The sequence below is a fragment of the Scyliorhinus torazame genome, chromosome 5 (assembly GCF_047496885.1).
Source record: "Scyliorhinus torazame isolate Kashiwa2021f chromosome 5, sScyTor2.1, whole genome shotgun sequence".
Taxonomy (NCBI): domain Eukaryota; kingdom Metazoa; phylum Chordata; class Chondrichthyes; order Carcharhiniformes; family Scyliorhinidae; genus Scyliorhinus; species Scyliorhinus torazame.
Window position 1 is genome coordinate 162,521,487 of NC_092711.1, and position 21,470 is coordinate 162,542,956.

The 21,470-nt window shown below is 49.3% G+C and overlaps 3 protein-coding genes across 3 annotated transcripts in view; 1 reads left to right on the forward strand and 2 right to left on the reverse strand.

The window, feature by feature from the left end:
• LOC140422253 (uncharacterized) overlaps positions 1-21,470 on the reverse strand; it is a 227,500-nt gene that overhangs the window by 104,733 nt on the left and 101,297 nt on the right. The gene's annotated exons all lie outside the window — the stretch shown is intronic.
• The window catches only part of LOC140422254 (uncharacterized), a 218,947-nt gene that overhangs the window by 33,084 nt on the left and 164,393 nt on the right, over positions 1-21,470 (forward strand). The window lies entirely within an intron of this gene.
• LOC140418015 (uncharacterized) overlaps positions 1-21,470 on the reverse strand; it is a 111,619-nt gene that overhangs the window by 5,223 nt on the left and 84,926 nt on the right. Inside the window, exon 6 of the mRNA XM_072501446.1 lies at positions 15,568-16,089. Coding sequence (XP_072357547.1) covers positions 15,568-16,089 — 522 coding nt within the window. The remainder of the gene's footprint in view (positions 1-15,567; positions 16,090-21,470) is intronic.

Genomic DNA, 21,470 nt, shown 5'->3' on the forward strand with positions numbered 1-21,470 from the left:
CAAAGGTCGATGATATTCGGTTCCCAGTTCTTGACGTGATATTTAGTTTGAGATATCCACCTCAAACTCCTCTCGTTCTAACTTCCTGTAAAAAGATTTTACAAAAATCATCACCGTCAGTACAGGATAGAAATTCAGAACAGACAATTCTAGTTTCTGTCGAACATTGTTAGCTCTCTCTTTTTCCCTCAAATGCTCTAAATCTCGATTCCACACACTCTCCCTCCAGTCTCACTCTGCTGTATCTAATATTCACCCTCCCAATTCTCCTGAAGGCACTGAACCAGGCTGATTGACAGATCAAAGCTCACTGCTTCCTGTCCTGGACACAGAGGCTGCCAGACAGATCTCTGTCTCTGTTACTGGACGAAAAATGTGTGTAATATATAGACTGGATTCACTTCCTTTCTCCCAAATTCTTATGAAGGTGCTGATTGATGCTGATCAACAAATCTAAACTCATTACAACCTGTGCAAGAGAAGAAACTCTCCATCTAAGTATATTTACTGATTAGAGATGGGGTGATTCTGAGGAAGAATTTTATTTCGTTATGGAGTGGTCATGATCAGGAACCCACTGCCCACAAGGGTTGTGGAAGTCGAGATCATCAATAATTCAAAATTAAATATGAAGAAAATAAGCATTCAGGTGAAGAGGAATATCGAGGGGGAATGGGACTGACTGGATTGTTGTACAGAGAGTCAGCATTGACCCAAGTTCCCAAATGGATTCCGTCAGTGCTGCAATGACTGTATGACTGGAAATATATGTAGGTACAGTACTATATTACAAAACTAGAACTAATAATACATGTATTTTAGTGGAGAACCATCAATAATATATCTAACACATTCCATATAACACTAGATATATCTCTGTCCAATGTAAAATGTTTAAAAATGCATTTACGGGGCGTGGACGTCGATGATGAGGCCAGCATTTATTGCCCATCCATAGTTGCCCTTCACAAGGTGGTGATGAGTTGCCTTCTTGAACCGCTGCAGTCCTTGAGTTGTAGGTACATCCCCTGTGCTGTTAGGGAGGGAGTTCCAGGATGTCACCCCAGCAACAATGAAGGAACAGCGATATATTTCCAAGTCCGTCTGGTAAGTGACTTGGAGGTGAACCTCCAGGTGGTGGGGTTCCCAGGTATCTGCTGCTCTTGTCCTTCTAGATAGTAGTGGTTGTGGGTTTGGAAGGTGCTGTCGGAGGAACCTTGGTGAGTTACTGCAGTGCATATTGTCGATGCTATACACGGCTGCCACTGTTCGTCGGTGGTGGAGGGTCTGAATATTCGTGGAATGAGGAGCAGTAAAGCAGGCTGCTTTGTTCTGGATGGTGTAGAGCAGCATCTTGAGTGTTGTTGGAGCTGCACTCAACCAGGCAAGTGTTGATTATCCTATTACACGCCTGACTTGTGCCTTGTATATGGTGAACAGGCTTTGGGGGTCAGGAGGTGCATTACTCGCTGTAGTCTTTGACCTGCCCTGGTGGTCACCATATTAATATCTGGCCAATGGTAATCCTCAGGATGTTGGTTGTGGAGGATTCAGCGATGGTAATGCCACTGAATGTCAAGGGGCGGTGGTAAGATCCTCCTTTGCAGGAGATGGTCATTGCCTGGCACGTGTATGACAAATGTAACTTGCCACTTATCAGCCCACATCTGGATACTGTGCAGGATATGCTGCATTTGGACATGGACTGCTTCATTATCTGAGGAGTCACGAATGGTGCTGAACATTGTGCAGTCATCCACAAACATCACCACTTCTCACCTTATGATGAAAGGAGGTCACTGATGAAGCAGCTAAAGATGGTTGGGCCGAGGAGTGTGCCCTGAGGAACTGGAGCCGAGATGATTGACCTCCAACCACCACAACCATCTTCCTTTGTGCCAGGTATGACTCCAACCAACGGGGAGTTTTCCCCGATTCCCATTGACTCCAGTTTAGCTGGGGCTCCTTGATGCCATGCTCGGTCAAATGCTGCCTTGATGCCAAGGGCAGTTACTCTCACCTCACCTCTGGCAGTCAGGTTTTTTGTCTATGATTGAACCAAGGCTGTAATGAGGTCAGGAGCTGAGTGGCCCTGGTGGGACCCAAACTGAGTGTCCGTGAGCAGGTTTTGCTGAGTGAGTACAACTTGATGGCACTGTTAATGACTCCTTGCATCACTTTGCTGATGATGGAGAGTATTCCGACAGAGTATTCCGACAGGGAAGTAATTGGTTGGGTTGGATTTGTCCTGTTTACTGACCCCTTAAATGTCAGCCATCTCCTGGGGAAACCAGCCCTTTAAATGTGAACATTAGGAAAGAGACCATCATTTTAGCCAGACAAATAAATGTGTCAAGCTGAGGGAGCAAAGGATGTCAATGTCTTTCAGACAGCCAGAGAGAGGGAACTGGGCCAAGCTTTGCAGAGTCTGCACCCTCCCTGGATTCACTTCCTTTCCCTTCAGTTGCTGCAAGTCACCAATTGAAGGTCAGAATGAGACAATAAATGGAAACAGGGAGAAAAGAAAGTGTTTTACTCACAGATGTTGGAGACAGGGAGAAGTTTTAGTCTGTGTGAAGCTCAAGCTCATTCAGGGTTCGAGGAACAACAGCTTTGCTCGGCAGAAACCTCCATGTCCAGCTTCCGCATTGATACAATGGGGGAGCTGATTGGTAGAGGAGCAAAATCCTTCCGGTCCTCCTATTGGTCAACACCTCAGCGGTAAGGTCAGCGGAAGTGATCGCCCCTGCACATGCGCAGCTTCCCCCTCCCTTAGACATGCGGAGTCCCGGATTAAAGAGGGGGAGGGGGAGTTTACAAACGGCCGGCACTATCAGCCGGTTGCCTGGAAACCTTTTCTGGAGGATATGTGGGGGAAGGGGAACAATGGGTGGGGGCGGTACTTCCGCGTCTACGTGCTGGGCAGTGACGTCACCGCGGAGCGGATTTATTCCGATTGGTTGATTTAGAGGACGAGCTCCTTTGTGATGTCATAATGTGGAGGTTGGACAATGAGTTTCAAACTAAAACGTCCTCCTCTGGGCAACATCTGGGAGCAAATCAATATCTCCTTTAATTAGAGAGAGGAGCAGAGTTAGGCCATTTGGCCCATCGAGTATAACCCTTCAACCCGATTAAAAATCTGTCCAACTCCTCCCTAAATGTACTCACTGTCCCAGCTCCACCACACTCTGGGGTAGTGAATTCCACAGATTCACAGCCCTTGGGAGAAGCAGTTTCTCCTCAACTCTTTAGAATTTGCTACCTCTTTTTAAAAGATAATCTATATTGTCACAAGTAGGCTTATATTAACACTGCAATGAAGTTGTGAAAATGAAAATCGCTTATTGTCACAAGTAGGCTTCAAATGAAGTTACTGTGAAAAGCCCCGAGACGCCACATTCCGGCGCCTGTTCGGGGAGGCTGGTACGGGTTTCACAGTTACTGTGAAAAGCCCCTAGTCGCCACATTTTGGCACCTGTTCGGGCACACAGAGGGAGAATTCAGAATGTCCAAATTATCGAACAGCACGTCTATCGGGGCTTATGGGAGGAAACCGAAGCACCCGGTGGAATCATAGAATTTACAGTTCAGAAGGAGGGCATTCAGCCCATCGAGTCTGCACCAGCCCTTGGAAAGAGCACCCCACCCCAGCCCACGCATCCATCCCATCCCCGTAACCCACCTAACCTTTTTGGACACTAAGGGCAATTTATCATGGCTAATCCACCGTTTATCATGGCTAATCCACGTAACCTGCACATCTTTGGACTGTGGGAGGAAACCGGAGCATCCGTACAAAACCTACGCAGACACGGGGAGAATGTGCAGACTCCACACAGCCAGTGACCCAAGCCGTATTCGAACCTGGGACCCTGGAGATGTGAAGCACTGTGCTACCATGCTGCCCATCTTATCCTAAGACTATTACCTCTCGTTCTAGAATGCCTGAAAGACGTGCTGTTAGGTGAATTGAACATTCTGAATTCTCCTGTGTACCCTAACAGGTGCCAGAATGTGGCGACATGGGGAGTTTCACAGTAACTTCCTTGCCGTGTTTTTTTAAAAATTAAAGTACCCAATTCATTTTTTCGAATTAAGGGGCAAGTTAGCGTGGCCAATCCACCTGGGCTGCACATCTTTGGGTTGTGGGGGCAAAACCCAAGCAAACACGGGGAGAATGTGCAACCTTGGCATGGACAGTGACCCAGATCTGGGATCGAAACTGGGACCTCGGCGCCATGAGGCGGCAATGCTAACCACTGTGCCACCGTGCTGCCCCATCGCGGTGTTAATGTGAGCCTACTTGTGACAAAAGTAAACATTATTATTATTAAGAGGGAGTAGCCCCTCCAAGGCAGCCTTCAGGATGCGCGACAATGCAGAATCGTGGAGCAGAAACGGAGACCAAGTTCCTCAACCGGGACCTTGGAATCATGTTGCATTACATTTCACCCCCCCGCCCCCCCCCCACACACACACACACCCCACCATGTGGCCTGGGCTTGCGAAATCCTACCAACTGTCCTGGTTTGAGACAATTCACATCTCTTTAACCTGTGATTATCCCTCTCCAGTCACTCTGTCTGGACCTGTAAAGACTTAATTACCTGCAAAGACCCGCATTCAAAATTATCATCTTGCATCATTGACTTTGTCTATATATATGTTTCTGGAACCCACCTCTTCATTCACTTGAGGAAGGAGCTGCGCTCCAAAAGCTAGTGATTCAAAACAAACCTGTTGGACTTTATCCTGGTGCTGTAAGACTTCTTACTGTGCTCACCGCAGTCCAACGCCGGCATTACCACATTAAAGTAAAAGGGCAAAGTGACAGCACGGTGGCGCTGTGGTTAGTGCTGCTGCCTCACGGCGTTGAGGTCCCAGGTTCGATTCCGGCTCGTGGTCACTGTCCGTGTGGAGTTTGCACATTTTCCCTGTGTTTGCGTGGGTTTCACCCCCACAACCCAAAGATGTGCAAGGTAGGTGAATTGGCAATGGTAAATTGCCCCCTAATTGGATAAAATAAATTGGGTACTCTAAAATTTAAAAAAAGTAAAAGGGCAAAGTCTATTCATAGTTTAAGAGATACATTCCGAATAAAAATAGTGTTCAGGCATAGTTTTTTGCAGTAAAAGTTATAAAACTTGAAGTTTTTGCCTTATGACTCTTTAATTTGTTCACTGGGTTTAGAATTTATCTTTTAAAGTTACTGATCTTTGCATAAATCTTATACAGTTGATTTAGAGCTACAAGTTTCAACTCCCCATTCAACATCTGTCTCTCTATTGCTCATGTCAATGACAGCCCAGCAACTGAGCTGAGGGCTGGAGATGCCGTCACTCTTTGTAGGAGCTGGATTCTAGTACTGATTCTACTGGAATCAGTAGAAAGAAGAACCATAGTTTCTGGTTGAGCTTTGTGTTAGCTGTCTGACCATGATGACCATATATAAATAGCTAACCAGGTAATATGTTGTGATGAAGGTTTCGAAACAGACCCTGGGTGGACGAGTTCACTGAAGCTGTGGACTTGTCAGCTGCACAGTGACACCAGGCATCCAACAGCCACAGAGACTTCTAATATTGGACACTGGGTTTAACCCTGTCCTGTATTAAACAGACCTATCTGATACTGGAGGTGATATAGTTAATCTGACCCTTAATTCATTCAATTCCAAAAGTGAATAACATTGATTCAAGTAGTGATTACACTGTTAATCTGTCAACAAAGTGGTGTCAGTTCATGCAGATCTGTCTGAACTCAATTTCATTACTTATTTTTGTTACTGACTCGGGTGCCTCTCTCTCTTCTCTCCTCTCTCTCTCAGTCTCTGGTGCTCCCCTCTCTCTCTGGTGCCCCTCTTTCCCTCTGCTGCCTCTCTCTCCCTGTCACTCTCAGCTGCCTCTCACTCTCTGTTATCAGTGCTTAGGAAGGCAGGTGGGATAGTTTTCTTTGGTGGCCGAAGGCCGAGGATATAAGAACAGGGAGATTGTGCTGGAACTGGATCAAACACCAGTTAGACCACAGCCGGAGCACTGTGGACAGTTCTGGTCACCACATTACAGGAAGGATGTGATCACACGAGAGAGGCTGCAGAGGGGATTTATGATGATGTTACCCAGGATGGAGAATTTTAACGATGAGGAAAGATTGGAGAGGCTGGGGTTGTTCTCATTGGAACAGAGGAGGCTGAGGGGAGATTGAATTGAGTTGTGTGTAATTCTGAGGGGCTCAGATAGAGTGAATATTCCCCTCAGCAGAGCCCAACCCCTGCAGTCAAACATGAAGTCGCTGGTGTGTCAGGAAGTGGGATGAGTGAGTGAATCTCTATCCGCACAGAGAACATGGAAACAGCAGCTCCCCAGTTTGAACTCGCTGGTGTGTCAACAGGCTGGAGGATTGGCTGAATTCCATCCCACTCCTGGAACATTTTCCAATGTCCTGTCCCCAGTGCCAGCAGGCTGCCTGACTGAGAGAAGCTCTGTCCACAGACAGAGCAGATGAATGGCCTGTCGTTAATATGGAGATGCTGGTGTCATATTGATATTGTTCATTCCGGGGACTTCCGGTGACAACATGTCGGTGGATGTCGCACGTTAGGTGGCTCCTGCGAGAATCTCGGATTTTTGGATGTTAATGCCCGGTTTCGGGGTAGTTTTTAGATGAGTTGTTGAGGGAAGTCATAAGGAGGCCGACGAATGTCGAAGTCCCAGAGGAAAGGTGCTGGAAAGAAGGGGGCGAGCGAAGGTCCGCCAGCGAGTGCTGCTGTGAGTCCTGCAGGAAGGAAGGTGGCGGGGGCTGGGTCGTCGGGTGGGGCCGATCCCCTCACCGGGGAAACTCTGACCGAGGTGATGTCAGAGCTTCAGACATAAGTAGATATTACCCCTTTGAACTGAATTGGCCACATTCCTCTCGGAGGTCTGTTCTATTTTCGGAGCCTCACCCATTTGTCCCGGTTGATCCTCGGTCGTCGCTGAAACGGAATCTTCGATGCTTGGTTCTTATTCTCCTTCTGACCCGTGTCCCAGACAGGTCAAATTTACTCTACTTCGAACTGTCGAATGACATCTTTCTTCTAACCACAGATCCATTCTTCAGACATTGTGGTTCAGGGTGTCAACTCAGGTTCTGCTTGGCATTTCATTGGTGGTTTGGGAGGCTCTGAAAGCAGTCGTAAGGGGGGAGGTGATCCTGTTTAAGGCCAAGGTGGACAGGAAGGCGAGGGAGGAATGCCAACAACTGATAGAAGAGATTTTGGAGGTGGATGGGAGGTACGTGAGGGACCGGACCCAGGGCTCCTGGCAAAGAGGAAGGAGTTGCAGGCGAGGTTTGACCTATTGTCCACAGGGAAAGTGGTGCATCAGCTGAGAAGGGTGAGTGGGGCTGTCTGAGCATGGGGGGGAAGGCAGAGTGTAGGTCAGCTCCGTAGGGAGGCCGCAGCAAGGGAGATAGTTCGGGTGCGACACAGGATGGAGAAGATGGTGGCTCCGGAACAGATTAATAAGGTGTTCGAGGAGTTCTATCGGGACTGGTGTAAGTCGGAGCCACCAGAGGAGGAGTGGGAGATAATGGAGTTTCTGGGTGGGTTAGAGTGCCCGAGGTTTTTTTTTTGGGGGGGGGGAGGGGGGGGGCAGGGTTGGAGGAGCCGATGGGGGTGGAGGAGGTGAAGGTGGCGATTAGGAGCATACAGGCAGGGAAGGCAGCGGATTCAGATGGGTTCCCAGTTGAATTTTATAAAAGATTTAAGGATAGGCTGGCGCCTTTGATGGTGGGAATGTTCAAGGACGCAATGGACAGTGTTGCCTTGCCACAAACGATGAGGCAGGCGTCCATCTTCTTGTTGCTTCAGAAGGGCAAAGATGACTTCCGGTGGTGGCCATGGAGTGAGAGGTCGCTTATTTGGTAGCTCTCGCTCGTGGTGGACCTTTGGGATCTTTTCCCCTGACTTATTGGGGATTTGATCGGTAAAATTGGAGCCTGGTGAGGTAGAGGAGAAGAATCTCCCACCAGTTTATGGAGACGTGGGTCAGAAGTGGTCTGGAAAGGAGAGATTGTTGGGCAAAGAAGGGAGTGAAGACTGCACAGGAAAACATGGCGGAGGCTCGGGGACTGGGATTGCCGGCCCAGTGGTCAATGGAGCAGCTGGTGCAATTCCTTCAGCAGAGCTTCGCCAAGCAAAGACAAGAGTACCTGGACCCGATTAAGACGGGGATTGACCAAGTGGGGCAAAGATTGGAAGCCCAGGGACAGGCGATCCAGAAGGTGGAAGAGGCGGTGGCTGAGCACGAGGACCAGCTAACCGCGATGGCAGTGGAGGGACCATCAGAATAGGCTGCAAGAGAAGGTGGAGGATCTGGAGACAGGTCACACAGGCAGAACCTGAGGATCGTTGGCCTCTGAGGGCAGTGAGGGTTCGGGTGCAGGGGCACACGTAGCGCGTATGTTCGAGAATCTGCTGGGGTAAGGTTTACTCGACCCTTGGAGGTGGGCAGGGCGCACAGAGCACTTCCAAGGAAGCCACGGGTGAATGAGCCGCCAAGGGCGATGGTGGTACGAATGCCCCGGTTCCTGGATAAGGAACAGATCTTGAGGTGGGCCAGGCAGACGAGCTGCGGTAAATGGGTAAATAACGAGCTGCACATTTACCAGGACTTGGGTGCGGAACTGGCCAAAAGAAGGTCGAGCTTCAACAAAGTTAAAACTGCCTCTTTCAGAAAGGGGTGAAGTTCGGCACGTTGTAACCAGCTCGTTTGTGGGTTACTTACGAAGGGCAAGAACTTTATTTTGGATCGCCGGATGAGGCGGAGAACTTTGTTAAGGACAGGGGATTGGCAGGTGATGGAGGACATTGAACTTGGGGGCGAGTAATTCTGTACTTATGCTGCTAAATTTATTTTCTTTATGGGCTGTGTATACAGTGTTTTTGAACCAAATTTGGGGCCGTTGTTCAGTTTTGTATGTGGGTTAACTTTGTTCTTGTGGGGGGGATGGTGGGTGGAATTTTCTTCTTGGTGTTTGTTGGGAATTGTTATGTTTTGTATCTGTCTGTTCGAGCGGGGGGTGTGGGGGTGGGGAGAGATCAATGGGGGGGTAGGATGCTTGGCGCCATGGGCGGGGGTTACCAGGCTAGCTGGGTGGGCCAGCTCAGTGGGGGCCGAGCAGGTGACTAGTTTGGTATGGGGGGTTGGGTTTGCTGTTTTGTTAGTGTGTGTGGGGGGGGGGGGGGAACTGTTCTGCTGACAGGGGAGGGACTGGCGCTGGGAGACAAATTGGAGGCTGATGACGGTGGGCGCTGGAGGGCGGGCCTGAGGCGGCGCGGGACGCGAGCTGGAGGCTCTTGATTGGATTTATTATTGTCACATGTATTAGTATACAGTGAAAAGTATTGTTACTTGCATGCTGTACAAACAATGCATACCGTACATAAGGAAGGAAGGAGAGACTGCAGAATATAATGTTACAGTTATAGCAAGGTGTAGAGAAAAGATCAACTTAATACGAGGTAGGTCCATTCAAAAGTCTGATGGTTGCGATGGGAAGAAGCCGTTCTTGAGTCGGTTGGTCCGTGACCTCAAATTTTGGTATCTTTTCCCTGACGGAAGAAGGTGGAAGTATGTCCGGGGTGCGTGGGGTCCTTAATTATGCTGGCTGCCTTTCCGAGGCAGCGGAAATTGTAGAGTCAATGGATGGGAAGCTGGTTTGTGTGATGGAGTGGGCTACATTCACGACCTTGTGTAGTTTCCTGCGGACTTGGGCAGAGCAGGCTCCATACCAAGCTGTGATAGAACCAGAAAGAATGCATTCTATGGTGCATCAGTAGAGGTTGGTGAGAGTCGTAGCTGACGTGCCAAATTTCCTTAGTCTTCTGAGAAAGTAGAGTGTTGGTGGGCTGGCCTAAGAAGGGTGATGGTTGATCGGCGGTGGGGGGTGGGTGCTCCCCGACCAGGCTGATCACATGGAATGCGAGAGGGCTGAATGGGCCGGTCAAGAGGGCTCGTGTGTTCGCGCATTTGAAGAGGTTGAAGGCGGACGTGGCAATGTTACAAGAGACACACCTGAGGGTAGTGGATCAGACTAGGCTGAGGAATGGGTGGGTCGGGCAGATATTTCATTCGGGGCTAGACTCGAAAACTAGGGGGGTTGCGATCTTTTTTTTAATATAAATTTAGAGTACCCAATTAATTGTTCTCCAATTTCGGGGCAGTTTTGTGTGGCTAATCCACCTAACCTGCACATCTTTGGGTTGTGGGGGTGAAACCCACGCAGACATGGGGAGAAAGTGCAAACCCCACACGGACAGTGACCCAGGGCCGGGATTCGAACCCGGGTCCTCAGCGCCGCAGTCCCAGTGCGAACCACTGCGCCACATGCTGCCCCTCAGGGGGTTGCGATCTTGATTAATAAGCGGGTATCATTTGAGGTCGGGAATTTAGTGGCGGACTCAGGGAGTAGGTGTATCATGGTGAGTGGGAAGCTGGAGGGGATGCCGGTGCTGTTAATGAATATTCACGCACCAAATTGGGACGACGTGGAATTTATGAGGCGAGTGTTGGGGAAGATTCCGGACCTGGATTGGCATAAGCTGATCATGGGGCGGGACTTCAGTACGGTTATAGATCCGAGGTTGGATCGGTCGACTTCAAGGACAGGGAGGGTGCGAGCCGCGGCAAAGGAGTTCAAGGGGTTTATGGAACAGATGAGGGGGGGGGGGGGGGGTGACCCATGGAGGTTTGGACGGCCAAGAACGAAGGAGTTTTCTTTTTTTCCCCCACGTGCACAAAGTGTATTCCCGGATGATTTTGTTCATTTTGAACAAGGCTTTGCTGGCGGGGGTGGTGGATACCGAGTATTTGGCGATTGTTGTGTCGGATCATGCCCCACACTGGGTGGATCTACGGGTGAGCAAGAAGTAGGGTCAGCGACCGCGCTGGAGATTGGATGTAGGATTGTTGGTGGACGAGGGGGTGTGCGGGCGGGTAAGGGAGGCCATCCAGAATTATTTGGAGATAAATGACACGGGAGGTTTCGGCAGCAGCGGTGTGGGAAGCGCTGAAGGCGGTGGTTAGGGGGAAGCTAATTTTGATACGGGCTAAAAGGGAGAAGGTGTAGCGGGTAGAGATGGATAGGCTGGTTAGGGAAACACTCCAGGTGGACAGAAGGTATTCTGAAGCCCCGGCGGCAGGGTTCTTGAAGGAGCGGCAGAAGCTGCAGATGGAGTTTGGTCTGTTATCCACAGGGAAGGCTGTAGGGCAGCTGAGGAAGGCGAGGGGGGCGGTTTCTGAGTATGGGGAGAAGGCCAGTAGGATGCTAGCACACCAACTAAAGAAGAGGGAGGTGGCCAGGGAGATAGGAAGAGTGAAGGACAGAGGGGGGAACATGATCTTGGACCCAGTGGGGGTGAATGGGGTGTTTAAGGAGTTTTATAGTCGGCTGTATGAGTCGGAGCCCCCAGCTGGGGTGGAGGGGATGAGGCAGTTTTTGGAAGGGTTGGAGTTTCCGAAGGTGGAGAAAGGGTTAGTTGAGGGGGTGGGAGCCCCGATCGGGATTGTAGAATAGAGGGAATGGAGGCCATGCAGTGGAACACAGGGTCATTTTCTGCAGACGACCTACTCCTATACATTTCTGACCCGTTAGGCGGGATGGGGGAGATTTTGCGGATCTTAGGGGAATTTGGCCGGTTCTCGGGGTACAAATTGAAGATGGGTAAGAGCGAGGTTTATGTGATCCAGGCGAGCGGGCAGGAGAGGAGACTGGGGGAACTGCCGTTTAAAATGGTGGGAGTTTCCGTTACTTGGGAATTCAGGTGGCACGGGGATGGGAGCAGTAACATCAATTAAATTTGACCCGGATAGATGAACAAAGAAGGAGAACTTTCGGAGGTGGGACATGCTCCCGTTGTCACTGGCGGGGAGGGTACAGACCGTAAAAATGACGGTCCTCCCGAGATTTCTGTTTGTTTTCCAGAGCCTCCCTATTTTTATACCAAAGGCCTTTTTTAAGCGGGTGAACAGGGTGATTTCTGGTTTAGTGTGGGCGGGTAAAACCCTGCGAGTAAAGAAGGTGCTGTTAGAGCTGGGTGGGGTGGGGGGCACTGCCGAACTTTAGTAACTACTACTGGCCAGCAAATGGGTCAGTGTGGGAGCGGGTAGAGGTGGAATCATTTAAGGGCACAAGTTTGGGGGCATTGGTAACGGCCGTTCTCCCCAGCCCGGTACTTCACAAACCCAGTGGTAGTGGCGGCTCTAAGAGTTTGGGGGCCGTGGCGGAAGCATACAGGAGTGCAGGGAGCGTTGGTGTGGGATCCAATTTGTGGCAACAACTGGTTTGTCCCGAGGAGGCTTGATTGGGGGCTTCGGAGGTGGCAGAGAGCAGGGATTACATAGAACAGGACAGCACAGAACAGGTCCTTCGGCTCTCGATGTTGTGCCGAGCATTGTCCGAAACCAAAATCAAGCTATCCCACTCCTGTCATTCTGGTGTGCTCCATGTGCCTATCCAATAACCGCTTGAAAGTTCCTAAAGTGTCCGACTCCACTATCACAGCAGGCAGTCCATTCCACACCCTAACCACTCACTGAGTAAAGAACCTACCTTGGACATCCCTCCTATATCTTCCACCCTGAATCTTATAGTTATGCCCCCTTGTAACAGCTACATCCACCCAAGGAAATAGTCTCTGACCGTCCACTCTATCTATCCCCCTCATTATCTTATAAACCTCTATTAAGTCGCCTCTCATCCTCCTCCGCTCCAAAGAGGAAAGCCCTAGCTCCCTCAACCTTTCCTCATAAGACCTATCCTGCAAATCAGGCAGCATCCTGGTAAATCTCCTTTGCACCCTTTCCAATGCTTCCACATCCTTCCTATAATGAGGTGACCAGAACTGCATACAATACTCCAAATGTGGTCTCACCAGGGTCATGTATAGTTGCAGCATAATCCCACGGCTCTTAAACTCAAGCTCCCTGTTAATAAACGCAAACACACTATAAGCCTTCTTAACGGCTCTATCCACTTGAGTGGCAACCTTCAGAGATCTGTGGACATGAACCCCAAGATCTCTCTGTTCCTCCACGTTCCTCAGAACCCTGCCGTTGACCCTGTAATCCGCATTCAATTTTTTCTACCAAAATGAATCACCTCACATTTATCAGGGTTAAACTCCATCTGCCATTTTTCGGCCCAGCTCTGCACCTATCAATGTCTCTTTACAGCATACAACAGCCCTCCACCTCACCCACTAGTCCACCAATTTTGGTGTCATCAGCAAATTTACTGACCCACCCTTCAGCCCCCTCCTCCAAGCCATTGATCAAAATCACAAATAGCAGAGGACCCAGCACTGATCCCTGAGAAAACATGTTGCTTGACCGACAGATAACATCATCAACAGGCTCGACCGGGATTTGAAACCGCTATCTTCAAGACCGAAACACCCAAAGCGGGAATCATACCCCTAGACCAACGAGCCCCTCATTTGAGAGGATTGAGAGGCGAGGGGATCTATTTATTGATGGGAGCTTTCCACGTTTCGAGGATTTGGAGGAGGAGTTTGAATTGCCGGGAGGGAATGGGTTTCGATATCTGCAGATGAGGGATTTTGCGCGAAGGCAGGTTTCGACCTTTCCCCTTCTACCGCCACAGGGGATACAGGACAAGGTGGTTTCTGGAACGGGGGTGGGGAGGGGGAGGTTTCAGAAATTTACAAAGAACTTATGGAGTGGGCGGAAACGCAGTTAGGTGAGCTAAAGTGTAAATGGGAAGATGAGTTGGGAGGGGAGGTAGAGGCGGGTCTGTGGGAGGATGCTCTGAACAGAGACAACACGTCCTCATCATGTGCCAGGCTCAGCCTGGTACAATTCAAGGTGGTTCATCGGACACACATGACGGTGTCCCAGATGAGCAAGTTTTTTGGGATAGAGGACAGGTGTGTAAAGTGCGCGAGAGGGCCCGCAAACCATGTCCACATGTTTGGGCATGCCCGAAGCTTAGGGTACACTGGCAGGGATTTGCGGATGTCATGTCCATTGTGCTAAAAACAAGGGTGGCGCCGAGTCCAGAGGTGGCGATTTTTGGAGTTTCGGAAGATCCGGGAGTTCAGGGGGCGAGAGAGGCTGACGTCTTGGCCTTTGTCGCCTTGGTAGCCCGGAGACGGATATTGTTAGCATGGAGGGACTCGAAGCCCCAGAAATCAGGGGTTTGGGTTAGCGACATGGCTGGGTTTCTTAGACTTGAGAAAATTAAGTTCACCCTGAGAGGATCAACGTTAGGGTTCGTTCGGAGGTGGCAGCCGTTTATCGACTTCTTCAGAGAAAACTAAACTGTCAGCCGAGGCAATAAAGGGTGGGGGGGGGGGGTGATGAGATAGGGGGGCGTTAGGCTATTTTGTGTCTAGAGTAGGAGGGAGCAGTGGGAGATGGAGGGATGTTTACGCAATGAACTATGTTTACATTTGTATTTGTATCGCTTATTGTAAGAAAAGCACAAATGCCTTAATCAAATATTTTTAAAACTTTGCCCCTCGCACCTTAAACTTCTGTCACCTGGTAATTGACTTTTCCAACTTGGGAAAAAGCTTCTGACTATCCACTCTGTCCATGCCACTCAGAATTTTCTAAACTTTTATCAGGTCGTCCTTCAACCTCCGTCGCTCAAGTGAAAACAATCCGAGTTTATCCAACCTCTCCTGACAGCTAATACCCTCCAGGCCAGACAACATCCTGGTAAACCTCCTCTGTATTCTCCCCAAAGCCGCCACATCCTTTTGGTAATGTGATGACTAGAATTGTAGGCAATATTCCACGTGTGGCCTAAGGTTCTGTACAGCTGCAGCATGACTTGCCAATTTTATACTCCATGCCCGACCAATGAAGACAAGCATGCCGCCTGCCTTCTTAGCTCCTTATCCACCTGCGTTGCCACTTTCTTTGATATGTTTATTGTAATTTCCCAATCTACCACAGACAACTTACCCCTCATACCGTGACAGTTTCCTTCTGCGAGAAACACACAGATAAATTAGGCAAAAGAGCCATGTAACCACCACAGCCCATCTTCACGGCAACATGGCTACTTGGGGAACTAAATATCTTCCAACGTGCAAACACCTTTTCATTCTGTGCTCGTCGTCAAACATGGAACCAGGTAATCGCAACGAGGCTCAAAAATGGTCAGCCCACCGGAGGCAGAGGTGTTAGACCGGCCAGTCCAGCAGAAAGAAACCCTCCAATCATCACCATTCACCAGATGTCAGAATGAACAAAATGCAGTCCTGGATGTCAGTGAGAGCAGAAACAATAACAACGGAGCCAACATCTGTAATTTATTGTGAACATGTTGGAATCACAACAGATGTGATGAATCAGAAAACCCCTCCCCACATTGAGTGCAGATGAATGGTCTCTCCCCAGAATTAACTCGCTAGTGTCTCTGAGATTGGGATGGATCATTGAATGTCTCCCCTGCTCAGAGCAGGTGAATGGCTTCTTCCAGGTATGAACTCGCTAGTGTTCCCACAGGGTGTATGGATATCTGAATCCTTTCTCTCACTAAGAGCAGGTTAACGCCTTCTCCCCAGTGTGAACTCGCTGGTGTGTCTGCAGGTGGGATGATTGAGTGAATCCCTTCCCACACTGAGAGCAGGTGAATGGCTTCTCCCCAGTGTGAACTCGCTGGTGTTTCTGCAGGTCGGATGATTGAGTGAATCCCTTCTCACAATGAGAGCAGGTGAACGGCCTCTCCCCACTATGAACTCGTTGGTGTTTCAGCAGGCTCGATGAAGTAGTGAATCCCTTCTCACACTGAGAGCAGGTGAACGGCCTCTCCCCAGTGTGAACTCGCTGATGTATCCGCAGGTTGTCTAACCGAGTGAATCCCTTCCCACACTGAGAGCAGATGAACGACCTCTCCCCAGTGTGAACTCGCTGATGCATCTGCAGGTTGCCTAACCGCGTGAATTCCTTCCCACACTGAGAGCAGATGAACGACCTCTCCCCAGTGTGAACTCGCTGATGCATCTGCAGGTTGCCTAACCGCGTGAATCCCTTCCCACACACAGAGCAAGTGAATGGCCTCTCCCCAGTGTGACTGCGCCGATGAGCTTCCAGCTGTGATGGAGCCCTGAATCCCTTCCCACAGTCCCCACATTTCCACCGTTTCTCCAGGGCCCGGGTGTCGTCATGTCTCTCCAGGTTTGTCGATCAGTTGAAGCCTCGTCCACACACAGAACACGTGTCCGTTCTCTCCCCTGTGAATGGTGTGATTTTTTTCAGGCTGTGTAACTGGTTAAAGCTCTTTCCACAGTCAGTGCTCTGGAACACTCTCACACCGGTGTGTGTGTTTCGGTGCTTTTCCAGTCACATTGATAGTTAAAATTTTTTGAAGCAGACAGAAAAGACAAACATTTCTCCTTCTAGATTCAGAGTCCGGTGATATTCACTTCCAAGGAATTGAGAGACTCAGTCAGACTGAGAGCTGACAGTTGAGATTTCGGTCTGTAATTCCTCCTCTTCTAATAGCCTGTAAAAACAATTTACAAAAGACATCACTGTCAGTACAGGATAGAAATTCAGAACAGACAATTCCAGTTTCTAGAGAACATTCTTTCCTCGCTCATTCCCCAAAAGCTGTAAATCTCCATCCCACACACTCTCCCTCCATTCTCACTCTGCCGTATCTAATATCCATCCTCCCAATTCTCCTGAAGGTGCTGATTCAGGTTGATTGACAGATCCATGCTCACTGCTTCGTGTCTTCGGCAGAGATCATAACAAATACGAGCTGCAGTTGGCCATTCGGCCCATCGAGCCTCCATCTATTCTGTGGGATCATTGGCCGATCTATGTCAGCGGCATTCTCCGTGTTGTTGACCAGAGGCTGGATGTGCTGACTCAATATCTGTGAGCTCATGAGGCCGAGCTGTAAAACACCATGAAGAGGCTCGATGATCCGGAGGAGAGAATCCTGAACATTGAGCCTGATGCCTCCTCGGCGGAGGCACAAATTCAATCCTTGGAAACCGGCTGAGTGATGTGGCGGACTCCTGGAGAACTTGGAGAACCGAGGGTCAGAGAAAGAACATCCACGTTGTCGGCCTGCTAGAAGGTGTGGAGGGTGTGGAGAACCCATTAGGTTCTTCGAGGACCGGCTGCCACGTTTTCTCAAGCTGGATATGAAGCCTGGGTGTTTCAAAATAGAAAGGGCATCGGATCCTGTCTTTGAGGCCGAGGGATCGTTTTCATCCCAGGCCTGTAATCATTCACTTCCACAACTTGAAAGATCACCAGAGGGTCCTGGAGACTGGTAAGGTGAGGTGGGACCTGGCTCCCACCTCACCTTACAGTGAATTATGTCGCTTTATCCTGTAACCCTGAAAATTGTATCTGACAACTCCGTCAAGTCTTTCAATAATCCGACTACTGCCTTGGTCTTCGCTAAATCCTTGAAGGATAGGATTGGAGCAATGATTTGCAGCTCAGACTAACTCAGGCTCTAATCCAGACTCTTTCCCTATCATGGTGTTGTTATCTTTTATCCTGTTGAAGGGAGTTGTTATTCTGTGAGCACCGATTAAATGTCTTCTTCTCCTCCTCGAGTGTTCCAGGGACTCGTATTATCTTATCTCAGTTATGGTAGATGTGCCATTTGCTTATTATCCGTCGTCTTTCTTCGATTATCCGAGCGTTAATCATGGCAGAACAGAGTGGTGCCATTGCCGAAGGGTGGTTCCACTGTGCTAAAGTGGATTGGTCACACTAAATTACCCCTTAGTGTCCAAGATGTTTAGGTTAGATGGCTTGACCATGATCAATGCACCGGGTTACGAGAATAGGATGGGGAGTGAGCTTCAGTGAAGTGTTCTTTCTGAGGGTCACTTCAGACTGGAGGGGTGAATGGCCTTCTGCACTACGGGAGTTCTATGTCATCCATGTTGTGTTATTCATTTTAATTTGTATATGTTGTTCGTCTGTTTGTAATATTTTACAAACTGAATTGTTATCCTCTGTTTTTATATAATCTTACCCTCTTTCCCCACTCACTATTTTAACCTGTTAACTGGTTGTTCAATTGATTTGGCATTTCATCTCGAGGCTCTGGTCCCTCAAATATCCTGTTCCAAATTAATTCTGCAATGTGTTGCTTGTATTTATGTTGGCAATATATCTGTTGCACTCATTGTTTAGAAATGATTTAAAAAATAACAATTTATTAAAAATCTGTCCACCTCATCCGTGAATATATACAATGACCCCCACACCCCACTGGTCCCTGTGGAAGTGAAATCCAGAGACTAATCGCCCTCTGAGTGAGATGACTGGAAAGATATAACATAGCAACAGTACAATATTACAAGGTTAGAAATAATAATAAATGTACTTTAACGTACTACAGAACCATAAATACTATATTTAATCTGTACCATACAACAAGAGACATGTCTCTGTCCGACATTAATTTACTGTCTTCTTAAATGTCAGCCATCTCCTGGAAAAAACAGCCCTTTGAATGTGAACAAATAAATGTGTCAAGCTGAGGGAGCAAAGGATGTCAATGTCTTTACGAGAGAGGCCTGGGCCTTTCCTGGGTCTGCAACCTCCCTGGATTCACTTCCTTTCCCTTCATTTGCTGCAAGTGACCAATTGAAGGTCAGAATGAGAAAAGAAATGGAAAGGGGGAGAAAAGAAAGTGTTTTACTCACAGATGTTGGAGACAGGAGGGGTTTGCAGTCTGTGGAAAGCCCCAGGTTTCCTCATTGTCCAGCTTCCGCATTCAGACAACGGGGGAGCTGATTGGATGGTGGAAAATACTCCTTCCGGCTCACCAACAACCTTCCGGTGCACGCTTCGGAGTCCGCGGTGACGTCCCAGGGTTCCAGTGCGCAGGCTCAGCGCGCGGACACAGCAGCTCCGCCCCACTCATTCTTCCCCCTCCTCGAGATAAGGTTTCCAGGCAACCGGCTGACAGCTCCGGCCAGAGCGAGAAGCCACTGGGTGATTTCCCCTCCCCCCGGCACGGGGCTGCGCATGTCCAAGAGAGAGGAGAGGCTGCGCATGTTCGAGGGAAAGTCCACTCCCTGACCTTCCTGCTGAGGTATTGACCAATGGCAAGAGTTAGGACCGGAAGGACTCTGGTCCTCTAGCCAATCAGTTCGAGTTTTGTGTGAATGACTATTGAACTTCACACAGATTCAAACTTCCTCCTGTCTCCAACATCTGTGAGTCAAACACTTTCTTTTTTCCCCTTTTCCATTTCTTTTCTCATTCACACCTCCAATTGGTGATTTGCAGCAACTGAAGGGAAAGGAAGTGAATCCAGGGAGGGTGTGGACTCTGGAAAGTGTCATGATATTCCCTGACCTTCCTGCTGAGGTATTGACCAATGGCAAGAGTTAGGACCGGAAGGACTCTGGTCCTCTAGCCAATCAGTTCGAGTTTTGTGTGAATGACGATTGAACTTCACACAGATTCAAACTTCCTCCTGTCTCCAACATCTGTGAGTTGAACACTTTCTTTTTTCCCCCTTTCCATTTCTTTTCTCATTCTGACCTTCAATTGGTGATTTGCAGCAACTGAAGGGAAAGGAAGTGAATCCAGGGAGGGTGTAGACTCTGGAAAGTGTCATGATATTCAAACACACACATCATGATAGACACACCAACAGACAAATCAGAACACACAACATCACAACCAATCACAGACAAAGACAGGGACTGTATAAAAGGACAAACACGACACCTGGTGGACAGTAGATCTGGGGACAAGGACAACGACAAGACCTGTTTTAACATCACAGACAGGGAGTCCCCACGTGCAGAGTATCAAGACAATACTGTAGATAGTAAGTTTGAATAAAACAGCGTTGTACCAAATACAACTGTGTTGGCTCATCTGTGTGTCAGAACGCCCAACACCACATGGTACAGGAGTGGATCGATACCTGCCGACTAACCTGCCATTCTGGACATGGACTTCACCGATAAACCGCAGCCGTTGCAAGTCGCGGGGAACCTTGGTACCAATTGGAAGCTCTTCAAGCAGCGATTCGACCTGTACATCCGAGCCAACGAGAAGCAGAGTGCCTCGGATTAAAGAAAGATTGCAATGCTCCTCTTCTACACAGGTCAGCACGCCATCGATGTCTTCAACTCACTGGTGTTCGAAGAAGGTGAAAACCAATCCAAGTATGACACAGTCATCCTCAAGCTAGACCAGCACTTTAATGTTGAAGAGAATGAAAGTTTTGAAAGCTATCTCTTTCAGCAACGCCTGCAAGGTAAGGAGGAGATTTTTCAACCCTTTTTGACGCACCTCCGAATTCTAGCGCAGTCCTGCGGTTACGACAACACCTCAGAGTCCATGATCAGGGACCAGATTGTTTTTGGCGTTGCCTCCAGTGGCCTACGCCAGCAGCTTCTTAAAATCAAAAGCCTCACCTTAGCGTCTGCAGTGGAAGCCTGTGTCCTCCACGAGAATGCAACCAGCCGTTTTGCCCGATTTCAGGCGTCCGAATTGGCACGGAGGGGGTCCCCAGCCGTCGAATCGACAAGCCAGGCCGCCCACGACGCCGAACGCATCCAGGCCATCGATTATCTCCCGACCCGCGGCCCCGACGAGAGCGGCCGCTTCCCGCGCTTTTCGCGGTCTCCCGCGCTTGTGCGCGCCAAAACCAACGGCAACATCGAGGGACGCACCGCGCAGGCGCGCCCAATGCAAGATCACACTGCGCATGCGCAGTGGTGCAACGAACGCCGTGACGTCATGACGTGCGGCAACTGTGGAGCTGTACACTTAAAAGGGCAATGTCCTGCTAAAAACCGACAGTCCCTCCGATGTGGCAAGATGGGCCACTATGCTGCCTACTGTCGTGCGGCTCAACCCATGGATCCTACACATCTCCGACAACCTCGCAGACACGTCAGGACCGTCCAGCCCACGCATCAAGATTTTCAGCTAAATGATGCAGATGACCAGGATGCCTTCCGGGTTTCCGTCATCGATGTAAACAGGGTCAATGCCATCAATCCGGCCGATGAGTGGAGTGCCACCCTAATGGTCAACCGATTGCACGTCACCTTCCGTCTGGACACCGGCGCATCTGCCAACCTGATTGCATATTCTGAATTCCAGGCCATGAAGGTCAAACCACCCATCATGCCATCCCGGCTCAAGATGGTTGATTATAACGGGAACGTCATCCCGTCCATGGGTTCTTGCCAGCTACAGATAACTCACAAAATGCACACGGCCACACTCCCCTTCAAAGTTGTTGGCTCATCAAAAGATTTGTTACTGGGCGCACAGGCATGTAAGGTCCTTCACCTGGTACAGCGCATTATGTCTCTCTCTCCAGATGAGATATCCGACTTCCCGGATGCTGAGTTCCACGCAAATCTCCATTCCCTCCTTGCTCACAGCCAGGAGGTATTTGAAGGCATGGGGACATTGCCATACACTTACAAGATTCGCCTC